This window comes from Cydia pomonella, chromosome 24, assembly GCF_033807575.1.
Source record: "Cydia pomonella isolate Wapato2018A chromosome 24, ilCydPomo1, whole genome shotgun sequence".
NCBI lineage: Eukaryota > Metazoa > Arthropoda > Insecta > Lepidoptera > Tortricidae > Cydia > Cydia pomonella.
This window is the reverse complement of record NC_084726.1, coordinates 3,966,488-3,987,652: the sequence shown is the minus strand read 5'-3', so window position 1 is coordinate 3,987,652 and position 21,165 is coordinate 3,966,488. Positions and strand designations below refer to the sequence as shown.

The window sequence follows — 21,165 nt, the reverse complement described above, 5'->3', positions numbered from 1 at the left end:
TCCTAGGCTTTGGTTCCACCATCCGTTGCGAATAATGAATACGTTCGTAAATTGTTTTTGTTTTTAATTCAGTTTGCTTCATTCAGAAAGTAACTACAGGGCATATTTGTGGTGTTTGACAGAGGGAACGTTAAAACAGAATAGTATTTAAGTAAGATGCATTGGCGTAAATCGAAAACCAAAACAAACAAAAACTACATTAACGGGTCTGACGTCTCTGACGCCATTGAATTTCATTATTTTACTTAATCCCACTTTTTATTTTATTTTGTGGTCTTCTGTGACCACAGGCTACCTAGTAGAACCTCGGTGACAAAAACCCACATTTCAGCTAGGTAGCACTAGGTAGACCACACAATGAAATAAAAAAGTGGGAAAAGGAAGTGGGGACCAGTGGGGACTAGTGCAACCTGGATGAAACGTCGGATAAAGGGTAAAATAATGAAATTGTATCAAATATCAAACATTTATTCAGCACATAGGCCACAGGGGCTATTTTACATGTCCATTTTTACAAACAATAATAATTACAAAATACAATTACAAATATGGAATCGATTAAATAATATATACTTTATTAGAGATGTATACTGTCTCTAAATGTCAAATTACACAAAAAAAAACTATGATAAAAAAATAAAACCAACAAATACTATTTTTTTTAGAGATGTATAAGTCTCAAAGTGTCGGGGATAAAAAAAAAACATTAAATTATCCTTAGACATGAAGAAGGTCTCCAAGACTTGAATTCGTATATAAATAATTAAACCGAATGAAGTGTATCACGTTAGTTCAAAAGTAAGTTACATACTTATAACATTTATTACTTTTTACTATTACTTTTGACGACCGGTCTGGCCTAGTAGGTAGTGACCCTGCCTATGAAGCTGATGGTCCCGGGTTCAATTCAATTCAATTCAAATATACTTTATTCATGTAGGCCTAGCAACAAGCACTTATGAATAGTAAGACAGTATTACATATAATTATCTTAATCTAATTATCAGAGCAATTTATTGATGTTGTAAATATTATTCCATATATAATACTAATGAATATAATTCATAGATCAAATTTAATACTAAAACTTTCACAAAATATAGTCATACAAAAAAAAATTTATAAAAAATACTAGTCTAGATTGTTTCTAGAATAAATTCTAAATGTCAAACAAATATAATAAAAACAACAAAGGAAATACATGCATTGGAATATCCATTTCATCATCATTATTCAAATATAATAAATAATTAATCATTTCGAATCACAATTAATCCCACGTTGTTTTATCATTCATGTAGTCTTGTGTGGTATAATAAGCTTTAGAAATAAGTTTACGCTTTACATGATTCTTAAATTTATTAATTGGAAACTCAGTAATATGGTTTGGAAGTTTATTATAAAATCTCACACAATTACCCATGAATGATTTTTTAATTTTATGGAGCCGAGTGAAGGGCACGGCGAACTTATGTTTATTTCTAGTATTCATATTATGAATGTCACAATTTTTCTTAAAATCGGCAATATTTTTATGCACATACAGAATATTCTCATAAATGTATTGACAGTGCACTGTCATGATGTCAATTTCCTTAAATTTATCTCTCAGTGAGTCTCTATGGTTCATTTTATATATTGCTCGAATAGCCCTCTTCTGCAGAACAAAAATGGTATTTATATCTGATGCACCACCCCACAGTAAAATACCATATGACATAATGCTATGGAAGTAACTAAAATATACTAATCGAGCTGTTTTTACATCAGTTAACTGACGGATTTTGCTTACTGCAAAAGCTGCAGAACTCAGTCTATTCGAAAGAGTAGCAATATGGGGACCCCACTGGAGTTTAGAATCTAAAGTTATACCAAGAAAAACTGTACTATCAACTAATTCCAATTCCTCATCCTTCACAATGACACTTGTTTTTACATGCCTTACATTACTAGTGACAAACTTAATACATTTAGTCTTATTCTCATTTAACAATAAATTATTAACATTGAACCAATTTACTACTTTTGAAATAGCATCGTTTACATCATTGTAAGCTTGTTGCTGTCGTTTGACTTTGAAAATAAGTGAAGTGTCATCTGCAAACAATACTATATCATGGTGGGTCTTTACAAGGAATGGCAAGTCATTTATGTAGATAAGGAACAGGAAAGGTCCCAATATTGACCCCTGTGGTACACCCATAGAGACCAATGACCCCGGTGATCGCTGTCCATTCACATCGACCCTTTGTATTCTACCATTTAAGTAGGACTTGAGTAAATCCAGTGCCGCTCCTCTAACTCCATAATAGTGTAGTTTCCTGATTAATGTTTCATGACAAACGCAGTCGAAGGCCTTAGACAAATCACAGAAGATACCTATAGCATCTCGTGACTCCTCCCAGGCATCGAAGATATGCTTAATTAGCTCAACACCAGCATCGGTTGTCGAGCGACCCCGTGTAAAACCAAACTGCTTATTATGCATTAAATTATTGACGTTAAAATGTCGTACTAATTGTGAAAGAATTAATTTTTCAAAAATCTTACTGAACGTTGGTAGCACAGATATCGGTCTAAAGTTAGTGGGGTCAGAGTTGCTACCCGATTTAAATAAAGGAGTTATTTTACTATGTTTCATTAAATCAGGAAACTCGCCGCAATCAACACTGTTGTTAAATATAATTACTAAGTCAGGCGCTATAATTTCTACTAAGGATTTGACAGCATGGACAGAGACTCCCCAGAGGTCATTCGTTTTTTTGACATTAACCGAATTAAACGCCTTTACTACATCGGAGGTACAAACACGTTCAAAATGAAAATCTCCACAACACTCTGGAGCGTTATCTTTTAATAGAGTAACAGCGGATGAGGGTGATGAATTTAAATCCTTAGTTGTGAAAACTGGTACGTCAGTGAAAAAATTTTCAAATTCTGTAGCTACTTCTAAATTGGAATCTATAATTTTGTTATCAATATTTAGTTTAAAATCATTCACTCTGTGTTTCGAGCGACCAGTCTCCACGTTGATTACTTTCCAGGTTGCTTTAATAATGTTGGGACTATTTTTTATTCTTTGACTTAGATAATTTCGCTTAGCTATATGACAATCTATTTTAAACTTTTTCGAATATTGCTTGACATGTTCTTTAAATTCATCACTCGTGTTAAACCGCCGTTCCTCATACAAGGCATACAGTGCACGTCTTCGTTGATGTAAGTCCGCAGTAGCCCACTCACTAAAAACTGATGCACCACTAACTACGACCGATTTTGAAGTAAATATCGCATTATAATGATCCATAAAAGTGTGAAAGAATGAATTATACATACTATTTGGACCCATATCGGAAGACAAAAAGGGTAGCGCCTGAACTAGACTTTGCTTCATTCTTTCTACGCGGTCCGAGGTTACTGGTACAAAAGTTATTTGTTTTCTCAAAGTATTTTTCCTTAATGTCTCAAATACCATTAATTGACCTAAGTGGTCTGATTCTAAATTACTGATAACTTTTTTAGTAATAGGAACAATATCAGTGAAAATATTATCTATACAGGTTGCACTAGTAGCAGTCACTCTAGTAGGCTCCATAAACATGTGGTTGAGATTACCAGATTTGAATAGATTCAACAATCTACAAGACATTGTTGAATTTTCCAAAATATTTACATTAAAGTCGCCGCATATAAATAATTTCTTACTAGAAGATGATATTCTAAGTAGCACAGAATCCATTACACTTTCAAATATTTCAAAATTACTTAATGGCGGCCTATACACACAGACAACAATAAATTGCTCCAATTCTACTGCACTTAGTTCTATAGTCCGTTCAACAGACATGGATACAATATCCTTACGTTCCTTAAATTTTAACTGACTATTTAATATAATTAACGACCCACCATGTATGGAACTAATTCTGGTGAACGAACTTCCCACCTGATGATTATTAAATTGAGGCATTAATTCATTATTTGTTAACCAATGTTCAGTAATACATAAAATATCAACATAAAAATCGTTCATAAAAAGTTCAATCTGTAAATCTTTTCCTCTAATACATTGAATGTTTTGATGCACCAGGTGGATATACTTTCCATGTTTACAGTATTTTTCATTATATTTATTTAAAACTAAATTGCCAGAGACAGAATCTTTTGTCTTAACAGCTAGTTTAAATCATTGGTTATGACTGGAACCAATTCCAAGCTCATACTGGGCTGCTCAATAGGAGCAGAGTTGTCTGCCAAATTCTTGGCAGAAATGTCAAGTAAAAAGTTCAAATCCTGGTAAGAGCATATATTTGTGTGATGAACACGTATATTTGTTTCTGAGTCATGGGTGTTTATATGTATTTAAGTATTTATAATTATAATATATTATATATATCGTTGTCTATTAGGTACCTACAACACAAGTCTTATTGAGCTTACGGTGGGGCTTAGTCAATTTGTGTAATAATGTCCTATAATATTTATTTATTTATTTATAACATGTAGGCCGCGTAAGTGCAAGTGTTATCGCCTCAGATCCGTTAATTACATTAAATTAAATACGTATACAAAACGCGAAAATTTAAGGTGTTATATTTAAAAAAAAACCGGCCAAGTGCGAGTCGGACTCGCGCACGAAGGGTTCCTTACCATTATGAATAAAAACGGCAAAAAAAAAAATGTTAGTTGTATGGGAGCCTCCCTTAAATATTTATTTTATTCTGGTTGTAGTATTTGTTGTTATAGCGGTAACAGAAATACATCATCTGTGAAAATTTCAACTGTCTAGCTATCACGGTTCATGAGATACAGACTGGTGACGGACGGACGGACTGGGAAGTCTCAGTAATAGGGTCCCGTTTGACCCTTTGGGTACGGAACCCTAAAAAACGACCTACGGATCACGCAAAAGTTTAAATAACCCTGTTAGCTTGCTTCTTAACTACGTAATTGTAAAAAAAATAACCTTGAATGTTTCTGCTCTTGATCAATTTAAATCAGATCAAGAAAAAATGGCGGCCTTCAACATTGAACCTTCACAATGATTTATACTCGAAACCTTTGAGGTGGAGTAAATAAATTCTGCCGGCGGAAATTATGTCCGGGGCGTGGCAATGCTTAGTTATTGTTATAGTTAGTTTGGAATAAAATAGGAGTGTTCCGATACCAAATTTGTAATAACGCATTTCATATAAAAGAAAATACTATAGGGAATATTACGCAAAACTACTTAGGGGGCACCACTACCACAATCCATCACAATCTGAGGGTATACCGCGAAATAAGAAAATCGTAATTTCGTTATCTAACCTCTCTATCACTCTTGCATATTCGAGCGATGAAGCAGTTAACTAAATTTCGATTTTCACGTTTCCCGGTAGGCCCTTTGTAAACAAACCGCCCTGATGCATCAATGTCATATTTTATTATCTGCGAAAACTTGTCAAAAAACAGTTTAAGGCACATAATGTATAAGTTACTCTATGGTTGAGTAAAGGTGCTAGTGCTGCACTCTGGCGGCAGAACTTTGCAGTAATGCTCCCTATTGACTTACTACTACACACACACATGGCTTGAAAACGCAATAATAAGTCATTTATTAGTTTTTTTTATAACAGAAATTAGAATCGGCCTGATCCGGCTCCAATACTTTTTACCCAAACGACCTATTTTACGGAAATCAAATTTACCTTATAAGGGCTGTAGAAAAGTCTTAATAGAGTGAACAGATAAAGTCTGTCAAGCAAAGTATGTCAGTAGAAATGTCCAGCAAGTAGGGCAACACTCAAAAAGCAGTATTGCATTGGTATTGCGCTAAAAGCAACAATCTACATCGAACCAAAACATGTAATTATAATAACCTCAAATTTTACAAATATTTACGATCAACGAGCGTCACTAGGAAAGTCTTCGATCTAGAAAGTTAGTGGACTTGGCAGAAAATCGGCAGCCAAATCGACAACGTCACAACAAATTGATGACTCTCATGATGTGACGTTTCAATTTACCATAAAATTCTAATGAAACTGAATCTACTAGGTGAACGAATTGATTACTGTGGACGTGTAAAAGACGAATATCATACGAATGGAATGTATAGTATGTAGCTTTTTGAAATTAGAATTAAAATTTTGAACAAATTTTTACCATATAGTGACAGCTAAAATATAACGACCAATGCATGAGTTTGAGTTATAAAAGTAAATATTGGGATAATTATTTGTGATTTATAACAATGGTGTAGGCATTTGACAAGAGTCACAAAAACAGGAAAACCATACCGACAATTTGATTACCCATTATAGTCAAAATAATGTGTCAATTATTTTTTATTTTATGGTATATTGCGGTTAATGACGTCATATGTATATCAGCAACTTCCAATGTACGTAAATTGTGAGAGTTTCGGGTTTTACCCACTGAAACTCCCATACAAAAATACTCTGCTTTTTTGAAGTATTTATGAGTTTATGTTTTTTGTAGAAAATTCGTTGAACAGATATAAAAGCGCTCGTAAATGTCTCGTTCAATAAATTAGTTTATTAATAATTTTCTAGAACGTATTAAGAGTTCTCATCCAATAGCTACTCATGCGACGTAAAATTCAGCGCAATGAAAATGGCTTATACATTAGCGCAAAGTAATATCTGCTGAACTTTAATCTGATAGCCCACTTTCACTGATAACAATCAGATCATTGGATTCTTCATCAAATTTTAACCTAACATCTGCATTTTGTATTTGTTCTGATGTTTTGAGATGAAGAATCTACGTATGGTATTCTACAGCAACCATCAAATCCTAGATTAGACGGGAAGAAAAATAACAATAAAAACAGTTATTGAGTACATCCTTAAGTTTATTAAAAAATTAGAAAAATTTTAATATGTTGTGTTCACAATTATTAATCTTAATGACTAGTAACAACATAAAAATACTTAATTTATACATAAATCTTAGCCTAATTAATTCATAAAAACTATAATGAGATACATTGAAATTTCATAGAGATCCATTTTAGCCTTAAGTTAATTACAATAGTGGTGATTCATTAAGAAAATACTCATAAAAAGCATAGTAGCAAAAGTAATAATGATTTGTGTCGGACAAGCATTTGAACCTCTGCTGTCTTAATTTTGCAACAGTCGAAAATACATTTACTTTCTTTTTCCGCAAATATTTTGACAAAGAGATATCGATTGCGCAGTAGACCATCGTTCGATCTAGCCCATTACTGCAATGCACCAAAATCGGGTTAAGATTCCAATGACATCCTTCAAAATGTAATGTACTTTCACTGTATTTTCTAACCTCGAACAGCAACTTCATAAAATCACCTGCAGGAGGCAAAGTATCGTGATTTTCCCAATTAGAGTATGAAAAATGGTAAACGGACAATGAATCTCTCTCTTCATCAACTACCACGAGCTTCGTAATTTTTAGATTTGGTTGAATCATCCAACTTTTGATAGTGCCGACTGTGATATTTCCAAATCGGAGCGATTTTGAATTTTGAGGGTGCCAGTAGAGATAACCTCTTTCGTCTTCCTCAGGTTTATTAAGCATCACTATAATATTCGTTTGGTTCTTCAACACTGCTTTCCACAAAGCCTTGGCTCCCTCTGCAGATTGCGGCGTTTCGGTGGCAATGTACGCGTTGGGTCGCTTGTCACCTTCGATGTAACTGGCATTGATGGTGGTTGAGTCTTTTCCAAAAAGATTCACTCGGTTACTCTTGAATAGAAGCCTGTTCTCGGGTCCAGCAAAAGCGTAGTCCTTGAGCTTCGATGGTACTTCAGTCTTCAAAACTTTTTTATGCTGTTTGTAGAGATCTTCTATGAAATCCGATTTATTCATCAGCTTTATGAGGTCCTTTGGGGCCAACGATTTTGATTTTGAATTCCACATTCTGGTTAATTAGCACCGAACTAGTGGATTCAAGCTCACAGAGATTACTAAAGGACAATGCTTTACAATCCCTTATTTATATGATTTTACATTATCCCTATGATACATCGCTGATGATTTAATGACGTGAAATTGATTAATATAATATAAATAGTTCAATGATGGCATAAACATGTTCCAGATTGACGTAAACAAACCGCAATTGTGCCCGATTAGTCGCAAAGGAAAATGTATCTTGTTTGTGAAATGAAAAATCGACTCATAAAAGTCACAACAAGAGAAACAATTTATCATCGTAAAACTAGTTATTTCTATATTTTAAACCAGCTTTCATATTTCACTCAGTAGATTTTTACGATTTTTTAATGATCTTGATACACCCGTGCCTGGACTATAAAATGGGGGGATGGAGCTTTTTTGGTTCACTATCATACAGTCGGTGAAACCGGTTCCTACACTAGCGATCGCTGCTCCTTAAGATCCAGCATGGAAAACACCTACAGCTTCTGCTTCGACAGCATGGGAATCTCGCAGCCAGAAAATCTGAAGAAAGAAAACTCCAAGGTACGTCACTCCAACACGGTGATAATTGAACGAGAAGCTTCCGAGAGCTACATTGAAAAGTTCAAAATTGATAACAAGTTTGTCATCTTGGGCAAGTCTAAGAATTGGGTCTTGATTTGGGATAACTCATCAGATATTTTTTACCAGAGAAGTAAAAATAACAAGTGGCAGCATCTGAACTTCAACGCGGTCAAATTGTCTGAGCTTGGAGTCGGGAAATTTGTGGTCAAGAAACAAAAATTCACGGAGAATGACTATACAGAATTTGAATTGACTGCTACTAGGAAGCCTATTGGGAGTTCAATGAAAGTTATGAATATGAAGAAGCGTCCAGTGTTGCGGCTGAAGAACTTTATTGAAACAAGATCAGTATCAATGATCGATGATTTTTTGGAAATCGAAAATGAGATTACTATGGAGTTTTTGAGCTCTCAAGAAAGTGTTTTCGTCCAAGTTAAATTAGTGGTCTATGCATAAGCAGTCTCTATCACTTTTGTGGGTATTTAAGCAATTTTTTGGTCAATATGGAAAGTAATTAAGCAAGTGCCAATTTAAAACCCAGCTTAAGTCAATAATGTAGCTGTTAATTAGGTTTTGATGCATAGTATATACAAATGAACTCATAATGGACTATTATAAAACTGTAATAGGGAAAATAAAGCAATGAAACTTTTCGATTAAAAGATTGTTTGTTCACTACACTTTAGGTATTACATGAATAATTTGTTTTGCGTGAAACATCAGAACAAAAATTATTTTTGACGTCACTAGTTAATCATTTTTACTTTAATTAATCATTATTTCGTTGTTTTCTGCACTGGGACGTCTAAGCAAGTTGCCTATTGCAATGCCACGGCGCAAATGTAATGTCTTTTGTCGTATCAAGCAGAATTTACTGATTGCGCTTATAGGTTACACTAATTACCAATTAGTAACTATGGATCTAAGACAAAGTACACAGAATTATTTAGAAGCAGAAATACGGTCATAGAAAATTTTTATACTGAAGCATACTGCGTTGAACTCTGATTACAAGTTCAAAATTCCCCTGGTACTTTTCCGTTAGATTCGTTTTATAGAGATGACATCACAAACGCATCGGAAAATAGGTCACATAAAGCCGCGGAAGGTAAACGACCCGCATTCCATAATCGCGTCACCGTGTGAGCGAGATATCAATAACGACGTCATTAACGCAGAGTTAATGATGTGACAAGTATAGATGGTTTGAAGTATCGATCATGAAGATCGTTCAAATTTCACATTGAACATTTTAAGTACTTCAGAATTTTAGCTAAAGAAGTGCGTAATTTTTTTTATTTTGTGAAAAGTATGAGCAGAGTATTGATTCTGCTCGAATATTCTTTTGATGATTGAGTGGATTAAACTATATCGGATCAAAAATAAAAACGTATTTTGAAATTGCACATATAAAATTTATTTAACTTATATGGCGAGAAAGTAAATAATATAGCGTAATAATTCAGATTTATAATAAAAAATCAGATTAAATGCAAAAGTACATAGAAGTTTAATAATTAACGAATTACATTTCTAGATAAACTTTATAAAATTCTTACAAACTATGATTATAAAAGTATAAATACTTACAGAGCCTTATAAATGTTTTCAGCTGCCTTTTTTTACATCCATTAGTTTATTAAAAGTAACAAAATTTTGATATGTTGTACACACAATTATTAAAAATACTCAATTGATACATAAATCATAGCCTAACTTATCTATAACTAAACATTTGGTATAAATTTATAAAATCTATAATGAATTACATTGAAATTTCATTGAGTTCCATTTCAGGCATATGTCAATGGGAGTATTCCAGATTTATTATTATAAATAATATAAGCACGCACTATATCATAGCAAAAAAAGTAACAACTCTTGTCGGACAAGCAGTTAAACCTTTCATTTCTCAATTTTAATACCGTTGAAAATATATTTATTTTATTTGTTTGCAAATATTTTGAAATCGACTTATCAATTGCGCAGAAAACCATCGTCCGTTCTAGTCCATCACTGCAGTGGATCAGAATTGGGTTCCGTTCCTTGCGATAGCTTTCAGAACCTAATATTATTTCATTGTTTTTATTAACCCAGAACCGAAACTTCAAAAAATTAGATGTACGAGGTAAATTATCTTGAACTGGCCAGTTCAAGTATAAATAGTGGTGAACAGTCAACAAACGTCCCTTTTCGTTAACGACCTCAAGCTCGGTCATTTCAGCAGTTTGTGGAATTGTGTCTATTTGAACCGTTTTGACTTTAAGCTTTCCAAATTGAAGTGATGTCTCTATTTCAGGGCTCCAGTAGCAATAACTTTTTTCGTTTTCTTCAGCTTTGTTGAGCATTACTATAATCTTGATTCGATGCTGCCATACTGTTTCCCACAGAGCCTGGGCTCCCTGTGAAGACTGTGGCGTTTCGCTGGCAATGTATGCTTTGGATCGTTTGTAGCCTTGGATGTAGCTGGCATTGATGATAGTTGAGTCTTCTTCGCCAGGAAGTTTAACGCGGTTGTGCTTGAAGAGAGGCCTGTTTTCAGGTCCAGCATGAGTATACGCGTTGCGTGTTGGTGGTACTCCAGTCTTCAAAATTTGCTTATGCTCTTCGGAGCGACGTTCAATGAATTCAGGTTTCTTTATATCGTTGATGAGGACCTCGTGGTGCAATGATTTTGAAATGTTACTCCCCATTTTGGTGAATTAGTACAAAATTCTTGAGGCTAATAGATTCAAGCACGATACAGAGCCAACTGAAGCTTAATGGCTGGTGCTCGCATTTATACCCGGATAGTGTGTCTATGTGTTTGTGCGCGTGTGTGGTTCATACTGCGTTGAACTCTGATTACAAGTTCAAAATTCCCTGGTAATTTTCCATTAGATTCGATTTATAGAGATGACATCATGACACTTCGGAATATATAGGCCGCGGAAGGTAAACGACTTACATTCCATAATATCGCTACCGTATGAGCGAGATATCGATAATATCATCATTAACGCAGAGCTAATGATGTAACAAGTATCGATGATTTGAAGTATCAATCATGAAGATGGTTCCAATTTCACATTCAAAAGGTAGTATGATGATTCACTCTGCAAGCTGTCCTTGCAACTTCCCGCTAATTCCAAACGTCGTTCAAAAAAATAATGCTAGATATTTTTGGTACTATGTTTATTGATATACGATACAAAATGTCGATGCTTCGGATATCGCACATCCCTAGACAGCAATTGCACATGGTATGTAATAGAAAGAGACAGAAAGAAAAGAAAAGGAGGGAAGTATCTAAGGGATATAACGCCTTCCTTAGGTGAATTTTTTTCAGTTCCTCTCCCGTGGGCGCTACTGGAAACGACGTGTCGTGATTAGACTTCCGTAAAAAAACAAAGAAGAAAAAATGTTTTCCGCTCAATCTTCGCAGGTGGCAGTCAACAGATTAGAAGAGAAGATCAGATCTCTAAAAAGAAAACTCAGCAAACTTCAGACAGACTTAAGTCAAGTCAGTTCTGAATTATCTACTGCTCAACGTGAATTGGAAACAGTGAGGTCTAACGTCCGATACTCATCTTGGAAATGAAAGGTATGTTGTATTTCTTAGTTATTTTGAATTGAATAACATCATGCATGACTATCAGTCTTTTGAAAACGCTGCTATTTTGGGTTTATTTACGTTAAGCTAACACCTTGAGATTAAGATATAAAATCAATCAGAAAGTGATAACTCGAGCAAATAGAGTCAGTGCCGGTGAAGTCATCAATCAATTTCATCACACGCCTAGTTCATTCTTCCGCCTAACGAACGTGAGCCGAACTGAATTGAGCGTTTATTGAAGCAATTTACTGTAATAGAACAATATTTTGAGTGTTAATGATATGACCTAAAGAATCACAGTCCTTATGTCCCGTCCTTTTACTTGATACAGTCGAAAATTTTACTGAGTTGACCTTTTTTGTTTCAGATTCCATCTAAATCAAAACTAGAAATACAAAATCAAAATTTCATCAGTTGTGGAAAATTCCGAGCCATCTCCTGAACCATACGAAGGAACACATTCGAATAGTCAACAAACAGTAAGCAGTGACATCATAAAACTCTTGCCATGGAGAAGACGCTTCCTATCACTGGATTATACGAAATTTGGAGCATGTTTTTGAAGACAAACAGCTATTTGATAGTCGTATTAGCAGCTAGTGCAATTAACAGTATTTTTAATTAATTGATGAGTATTAATCAGTATTGTAAACGGTAGAAGCTAAGAAGAAGACTGATCTATATGTTTCTATTTTATCAAAATTCTCAACGAAAGTGCCATTAGATTAAGTTTTTGAGTCATGACATGACAAAGATTCCTAAATTATAATAAGTTTTGATCTCTAAAGTAATCTCTAAAATTAATTTAATTGTAAATTTATAAAATGGTTGTGATGTTACGCACTTTGAATGAAAAATGTACTTTGGTTTTGTCTCTCTAGTTTTGAATCATCAAATAAATGTGTAAGTTATTTGGAAAAGTATTTTTTATTTCTCTCAGGATGTACCTCAAAAAATCAGTTATTTTACCATTGTCGTGAAAAACATCAGACCATTAATTGAAGTTACAACAAATATCTTCCAAACATAACTCAAATAAGCGTTCATTCCGTCATAATTTCAAAAGCTTGTTACTTTCGATAAATTTCAATTTGTTCTCATGCTTTACATAGGAGTATTCCTTTCAAAACCTAAACACTACTCTTGTAACGTAATGAACGCACGTGGGAACTAACTCAGTCCAAATTCCAGTCAATGAAGCGGCTGACCGGCATCTAATACTCAAGGTCAATTCAATTCTACCTCGTCATGTGTGTAGTGTTGCATCATCTTTCATTCATGAATTGAAACCAATCTCAGATTATAACACTGTGATGCATTTTTGATTCATTGCATTTAGGACAATATAAAAACTAAATACCAATATTAGTATAATCAACTACTTATATTGTAGTCATAGAACTTAAAACATAGAGGAAATTATTTTGAAAGTTGAGCACTACTGCTCTTTAGCATTCTTCTTAATAATCTGCGTAACTTATTGGCTAAGATTGCTGGTTATTTCTACAAATCCACAATGTGGTCTGAAAATCTAGATTTTAGTTACATCCAGTGTCTACGTGACTACATACCACAAAGAAATGGGGTCATCGCAATCATGATGTCATCGAAACTCGGATTGGAGGTTAATTGAGGTGATGAGCGTGACAAAATCGTAGTGTAATTTATAGCGTGCAGGTGTTTGTTGTTCATTGTCGAGTAAAGTTTTTGAAAAATTACCCGTTTAGGCAAATACTGGCCATAGATTCAAATTAATGGTTTCTATGCATGATTTCAAAACTCAACAGCTATTTATACACTTTAGTTCATGTCATCATCTCAAAAACTAGATTTTTGGTTCCCAAAAAAGACCTAAGCCCCTTTTCTATAGAAACATTTTAAATAGTTCAAAATTTTAGCTAAAGAAGTGCGTAATTTTTTTTATTTTGTGAAAAGTATGAGCCGTGTATTAATTCTGCTCGAATATTCTTTTGATGATTGAGTGGGTTAAGCTGTATAGGATCAAAAATAAAAACGTAATTTTGAATTGGCACGTACAAAATTTATTCAACTTAAATGGCAAGAAAGTAAAGAATAGCGTAATACTTCAGATCTATAATAAAATAAATTCATATAAATCGAACAATTAATGAGATGATTCTTACAGACTATGATTATAAAAGTATAAAAACTCACAACTCCTTATAAATGCTCTCAGCTGCCTTTTCACATAATTTTATAATAATACGTAACCTAAAGATTACATGTGAATATTAATACTAGTAGTTGAATCATCCTTCGTAATGGCGGTCGTCATTGATAAAGTGGGAAGTTTTGGTGAAAATTATGGGTAAAATATTAGAATATTTCATCTACTCTCACAAATAAAATAAGCAGTACATCAGTAGTAGCAATGATGTCGCAATGACAAAAAGCCCTATCCAATTGTCCAATTGCTCCCATAAGCGCCATCTGGAACAAAAGTATAACATTAGAAAAAGCTTTTTTTGTTATAGAAAGAAACTGTAGCATAATTACCATGGCTTTGAACATATGTGATGGATTTTTGAAAACTTTGACCTCTGACTAATCTTTCAAAATATTTTATAGCGTATTTACATCAATTGACTTACTGGGGCACAGGTATTTGATCAAAGCAGATGATTTTCATTTCATTTTCAGTGATTTTCTTCCCAAAAATAGTAGGATCCGGATTAAACGTAAACTGGTGTAGTACCTTCGAAAGCCTGGAAAATTCACAAATTAGTTGGCTGGGAATAACACACACAGAACAGACAGTTTATGATTGTCAAAAACTTACCCCATGATCTTAATCTTCTGGTACGTCGTCTTGAAAATTGCTTGGTGAATAAAATCACCGGTGACGCCTCTGATTTTCAAAATTTTGCAAATGTCTGGAACGGCAATTGTTATTTCTCCACGACCCGGCATCTCTTGAACCAATTCCATGTCAAGAGAATGGAATTTAAGATTTTCAGTTTCTACTGATCTGAAATTGAAATATGAAACAATAATAACATAATAATTCTTAGGTATAAGTATAATAAGAAGTCAAATACTTTGGAAAACTTACATATGATTTCGTTCTTCACCAGAAATTAGCAAAATTTCTGACGGCAAGATGAGTTCAATTTTATAGGAATTCTCCGGTCTGTAAATAGAAAACAAAAGTTCAAAATCTAGAATTTTTAAAAATAAATGCAGGCATTTACAGTAAGAACACTTACATTTCTTCAATTATTTGGAAAAGATATCCAATTCCCGAGTCATTTTGTATCGGCTTTGTAGAAATGTTATTTATTGTCAAAACAACTTGTTCCTCATCTAAGTGATGCACTATCGCATTTCGCACCGCCTTCAAAATTTCACTCCGAATTTCTTCGCACGGCCACGCGCTCGGTACTTGAATTCCAAAAACTATAGTCTGGTAACCTTCCATAATTGAAGATCTAAAAACAGTTTCAATTCGATTTAACTAACGTTCAAAAAACACATCCAGACAAAACTGTTCTAATTATTATGCAGAATTCATAAATACCTTGATGCTGCGAACGTCGAAACAGGTTTTACGCCGTCGCTTGGACGATATTGTGCAGTAAAATGGGAACTGTTTGTTCACTGTTAATTTATTTGTTGCAATATCACAAAAATTGTCAAATATTCCTGCCAAATTAACTGGAATACAGGAGCGCATGCGTACACCTTCGAGTGGATTTTTGAACTGCCATATTGGTCACTTCTCAAGTAGTTACTCACGAAGTGACAAATACTGAAGATTATCAATCTTATTTATCGATCATCAAAGTCGATTTTTGCTTGTTGTTTCAACTGCATTGTCAATACGTATAAATTTGCTCCTATTTTATAAAGATTATAATCATGCAACGTTGATAGTAAAGCAAAAATAATTCAAATCGAATGAATGAATGTCACTATCACTAACCAAAGCTTAGACCATTTTTAAAAAGAAAATTTGTACTAGTTCTACTGCCAGCGATTATTAGCTATGATTACCATGACTAATTGATTATTCATTAGGATCTTTCTTTTAAATCTGGCTGCAATAATCTTTCTACAATGCTTAAAAGATCTTAATTAAAGTACACTTATTTTTTCATGTGGGGGAGCAACTAAATTGTTGGTAACTTGGAACTGGCTCTGGTGGGGCGAATAGAGGATTCTAATGAACGATAATTGACGTTGCCAGATCGGTGTTTATGAAAATGGTTGATAGTGTGCGTGCATACGTACATGAGCATAATGTGTGCGGGGATGAAATCATAGCTTGTTTACATTTCAGTACGACGAGGTAATCAATGAACTTGATTGCTTTTTTTTGCAATGTATTAACGAAATAAGAACATTTCATTAAATAATGGTTTGTTACAAGAGTAGATAAGGGTCCTACATAGTATTTAGGTTGTTGCTAAGAGAAAAGAAGGTCTTGGAGGCGACATCTATTAGATTATTTTATAAATTGCTTACTACACTAGACAGCTACCGATAAGTCAACTTTCATACTTAACTATATTTACTAACTTACCATAACTATAATGAGTACAAATATAGAAGATTAATCAATAATTAAGTAGTCACGTTACATAATTGTAAAAGAAAGTTCGGTTAGAGTTTCGCACGTGAGGTTAAAGCTCCGGAATTAGATAAATAAACTTCAACTTCACCGGTCAAGGACAGCGGTTTATTGATACCGTAACCTACTATTGGAGCGCTATTGGTATAATTGATTAGTCACAGCTATAGTATTCTGTTTGGCTACCGTACGAAAGTAAGTGTTGTTTTTAACGCTACATCTCAATAAATAATAAAGATAATTAGTACATTGTAAGCAACCAATTAAGCATCACACCTCATTTAATAAGTGCGTAGGCGTTTTGTTCCAAATTGGTGCGCACTGATTACATTAGAATGATGCTTCAAACAAGTTGTTATTATTACTCACTTACTCATCAAATTTCATGACTATGTTTATATCAATTTGATCTTTTTGCTTGATATTCCTGGATGCAAACTTTAAAACAGATCGGCTTTGGAATTGTCTTAGTAATTTGTTTAAAATATTTTAATGCGCCCAATAGTTTACTAGCTTATTAAGTTCTCATTACAGTTTTACTTGTCAACAATCCTAATTGCATACTCAACTACATTTGAAACTTCAAATCTGTAGTTCAAATATTAACACAATTATGCGATTATAAATTGAGAGGCAATAAACGCTTCAGTAAGCGCGTAGTTGTTGTGTGAAAGAGTCCCACTTATGAGTGACTCGTTGATAGTTCATGAGGAGCAATTGAATAAATCATTGTTAATGCGACTCAACGATTCAATTAGCTTTTGAGCATTTGACTTATGACATCTACACAATACTCGCTATGAAATATTGTTTACTTTATTAGTTACGGAAATTCCATTACTTATATCGTGGTGTAATAAATATCAAAGTAACTGTTACATAAAATTTTATTACAAAATACAGCACAAATACAAAAAATAGTTATTCATTGAGCAAAGAATGATGCGTATGATTTTGGATATGACTTAATATAATAGTACAAAACCGTATAGATAAAAATGAACTGATTAACATTAGATAGACAGTTGTGTCTTTGTTTTCTGAGTTTTAATACCGTGGAAAATACATTGAGTTTTCCTGTATCTTCTAATCTTGACAAACAGATGTCTACAGCACAAAACGCCATGGATCTTCCTAGCCCACTGTTGCAGTGAACAACTATCTTGTCGCTAGCTGATTGACTGTATAGCTTTGTCATTAGTACCAAGTCAATGAAGCTGGATTCGTCAGGAGATATATCGTGTTCTTGCCATTTTTCATACAATAAGTGAGTGACTCTCAAACAGTCACTATCTCCATTGGTCACCTCAAGGCTCGTAATTATGAAGCCCGGATGTGTTGACTCAACCTTGACCGTAGTTATCTTAAATTTTCCAAATCGCAGAGTTACTTCTTCCACTGGACTCCAATAGCGATAGCACTGTCTCTTGCCATTTTCAATAGTACTGCACAACATAACGATGATTTTAGTTTTATGCTGCCATATTTTTCTCCAGAAGTCAGAGCTGGTGGTCATTGCGGTAGGTGCCTCACACACGATGTACTTCTTAGAGTGCTTGAAACCATCAACGTAACTAGCGTTTATATAATTCCTCGAGGTTCCTTGTATCTCAATTTTCATAATCTTGTCGTGCTCTTCACAAAGAAATTCACAGGCGTTGGTACGGTCTATCAATTTAACGAGACCACTGCGACTCAGCGTCTTAGAACTTTCATTCCCCATTTCAATTATGTCAGCTGGTGTAAAAAATTTTAGGTTTATATTTACTTAGAAATCCAGCACTGTTCAGGAATGAGCTACAACTGATGTATTGCTAACTATAAATTGCCATTTATAGATCCACGTTTTCCTTATTAACTCCCTGACACATGTATGAATAACTTAGTGGTGAGATTATTGTTACCATTCAATAAATATTCTAAATATTACACACAATAGGCTACTATCAATTGACGTCATAAGAAAACCTCAAATAGGTTCATTTGAGTCAACTAATATAGCTACATGCTGAAAAACAATTCATCCGTGGCGGCATGGGTGAAAACCTGTTGATAATCCCAAACCAAGGACTATTTTGTTTAAGCAAAATTTACTGATTGCAAAGGATATTAAATTTGTTATCCTAGACCATGCAATGGTCATCATCATTTCGGATGTCGAATGGCTTTTTTTGACTATGCAAGCGCTTTTAAATTACTGTGATCCGAGCTCGGGCGTCCAGCATGACATCATAGTGGAATTTATTGCACGCATGTGTTCGATATTCATTTGCCAAGTAAATAGTTTTTGTGTAAACAGACAGATAGACAGCGGGTCGGTGTTGATGAGATGTTTGCAAATTGAAAATGTGATAACGCGTAGATAAAAATAAATAACATTGTTCGTTTTGAGTAATTAAATGACCCAACGAATTGACGTCACCAAACCACAAATGAGGTAAATGTCAGTTTAATAGCTGACTACTGATTAAAATTATCAACAGGAAAGTATATTAATACAATTAACCACAAAACGGAATGACTTTGAAATATAACTCATAATCGCATTACGAATACTTTATTTACTTTAATACAAAGTCAGTATAACAAAATTTTTTGTTGTGATCACACGTCTTCTGTTTCCATCTACTATTGGATTTCTTCGACAATGGCTGCTAACCTCTCAGCAATTTATGGAGCTCGCAGTTTCATGCGAAGATCAGAAGACCCGAAATACGAAGAAATACTTCTTCAAGAGCACTTGGGAATTATCAACACACCAATTGAAGGTACCAGTGACAACTTTCAATTGCCTAAAAACAAGAAGAAGAATCGTAGTTTGGATTACCCATGCTGGGACATTTCCCGGGTGGTTTTGAAATCTCACCGTGGATCAGATTACATCAACGCCAATTATGTGAGAGGACACGACTTCAGTTGCAAATTTATCGCAACGCAGCAACCAATGGCCTATACTGACGATGATTTTTTTAGCATGTGCTTTCAAGAGAACTCTCGGGTGATTGTGATGCTCAATGGTACTAAGTCAGAACCACCAGGCTTTCAGTACTTCCCTACGAACCAAGATCATATCATCTTAGAAGAATTTATAATCAAGACTGAAAGCATCAGGATGGAACTCCAGTACACTAGCACCACCTTGAATGTTATCCACAAACAAACCGGAGAATCAAGGACAATGCACCACTTCAAATATTTGGACTGGCCAGAAAATGGTATGCCAGATTCAAAATTGTTTATTGAGTTTCTGTTAGCTGTCAACAGGCAGGAACAACAAAATTTAGCAGAGGCGGTACAGACCAAGCAGCCTTTATCCGGTCCAATTGTCGTTCATGGTGATAATGGTGTGGGCAGAACTCCAGCATATTGTGTGATTGACATGTGTCTGTATTCTTTAATACATACTGCGACTGTTTCAGTACCATTGACAGTTTTGAAAGTGAGACAACAACGTAATTTCAGTATCCAAAATCTAAATCATTACTTTTTCATACATAATGTCTTGTTTTACTTTTTGGCTACTATTAGATCAAATACTTCAATGTTCACCGAATTTCGCTGTCACTTGACCAAAAAGGACCTGCATTTGTTAGCATTAGATTATTAAACAAACATGTAACCTACTGAGAATAAAGGAATTGTTAGCATTTATCAGTGTATCATTTTTTAAGCCAATCAGACTCATGGTCATAGGACAATTTCTTATTCCTAAAATCTCTTTTTGTTCACAACGAATTACTAATGCATTAATGTAGCATGTGTTGAGTTACGCTATAACTAGATGAGTCATAATCGCAATGAAGGCTATTCGCTTCATCATCTTGATAAGCAAGTTGCGTATTGTGTAACCATTACCAAAACGGACAGGAATAAGGTTGTCAAACTCTTATCGTTCACAAGCTACTTTGTTGATTTCATTCATAGAACGTGTTCGTCAAGGCTGTTTATTCGCGAGTTATTTTTAGACGCTGCCAGAGAGTGAACGTGTTTCGGTACCGATGACTTCATGGTTTTAGTGTTACATTGAGTCAGAAAGTGAAACCAATACAGTTGCTATATTCATATTTTGAATGTGACGTGTGCTTTTGATTGAGCGAGTGAGTAAGTGATGATGATGATGATGATGATACTGAGAGAAGGATTATTGCATGGTCACCAAACAATCATTAGCAATTCTATGCATTATACAAATTACTTTGGAGACAATGTTGTATAATAATATTGAGATCAGTTTCTATGCTTTGAATAATCAACTAATCCAGATCCTAATAAACTGTTTTATGTAGTTCATACTTTTGAATACAAGAAATCAGTGAAACCGTATAATTCTATATCGACGATATGGATGAGAATGTTGCTTTCAAGTGTGAGTGCTTCGCCGAAATTTGAAGTATCAAATGACAAATTATTATTCAATGAATGCATCGGAGGCTGATTTCAAAGCTATCATAGTTTTGAGTTGAAAACAGGAACAAGCCCAAGATCG

General features: G+C 34.2%; 2 protein-coding genes and 2 long non-coding RNA genes across 7 annotated transcripts in view; 3 read left to right on the top strand and 1 right to left on the bottom strand.

Annotated features, from left to right (window-relative positions):
• The window catches only part of LOC133531232 (uncharacterized), a 452,362-nt gene that overhangs the window by 161,362 nt on the left and 269,835 nt on the right, over positions 1–21,165 (top strand). The window lies entirely within an intron of this gene.
• LOC133531230 (sperm surface protein Sp17) overlaps positions 1–21,165 on the top strand; it is a 364,739-nt gene that overhangs the window by 206,486 nt on the left and 137,088 nt on the right. The gene's annotated exons all lie outside the window — the stretch shown is intronic.
• Positions 11,667–13,008, top strand: LOC133531210 (uncharacterized). The gene is made up of 2 exons (XR_009801503.1): positions 11,667–12,076; positions 12,456–13,008. It is a non-coding gene; the product is annotated as an uncharacterized LOC133531210 (long non-coding RNA).
• On the bottom strand, positions 14,697–15,962 carry LOC133531091 (uncharacterized). Its single transcript, XM_061869194.1, has 4 exons — positions 15,316–15,962; positions 15,162–15,239; positions 14,889–15,077; positions 14,697–14,814 (listed from the first exon to the last, which is right to left on the bottom strand). The coding sequence occupies exons 1-4, from the start codon at positions 15,525–15,527 to the stop codon at positions 14,697–14,699; spliced, it is 597 nt and encodes a 198-aa protein (XP_061725178.1). The 5' UTR covers positions 15,528–15,962.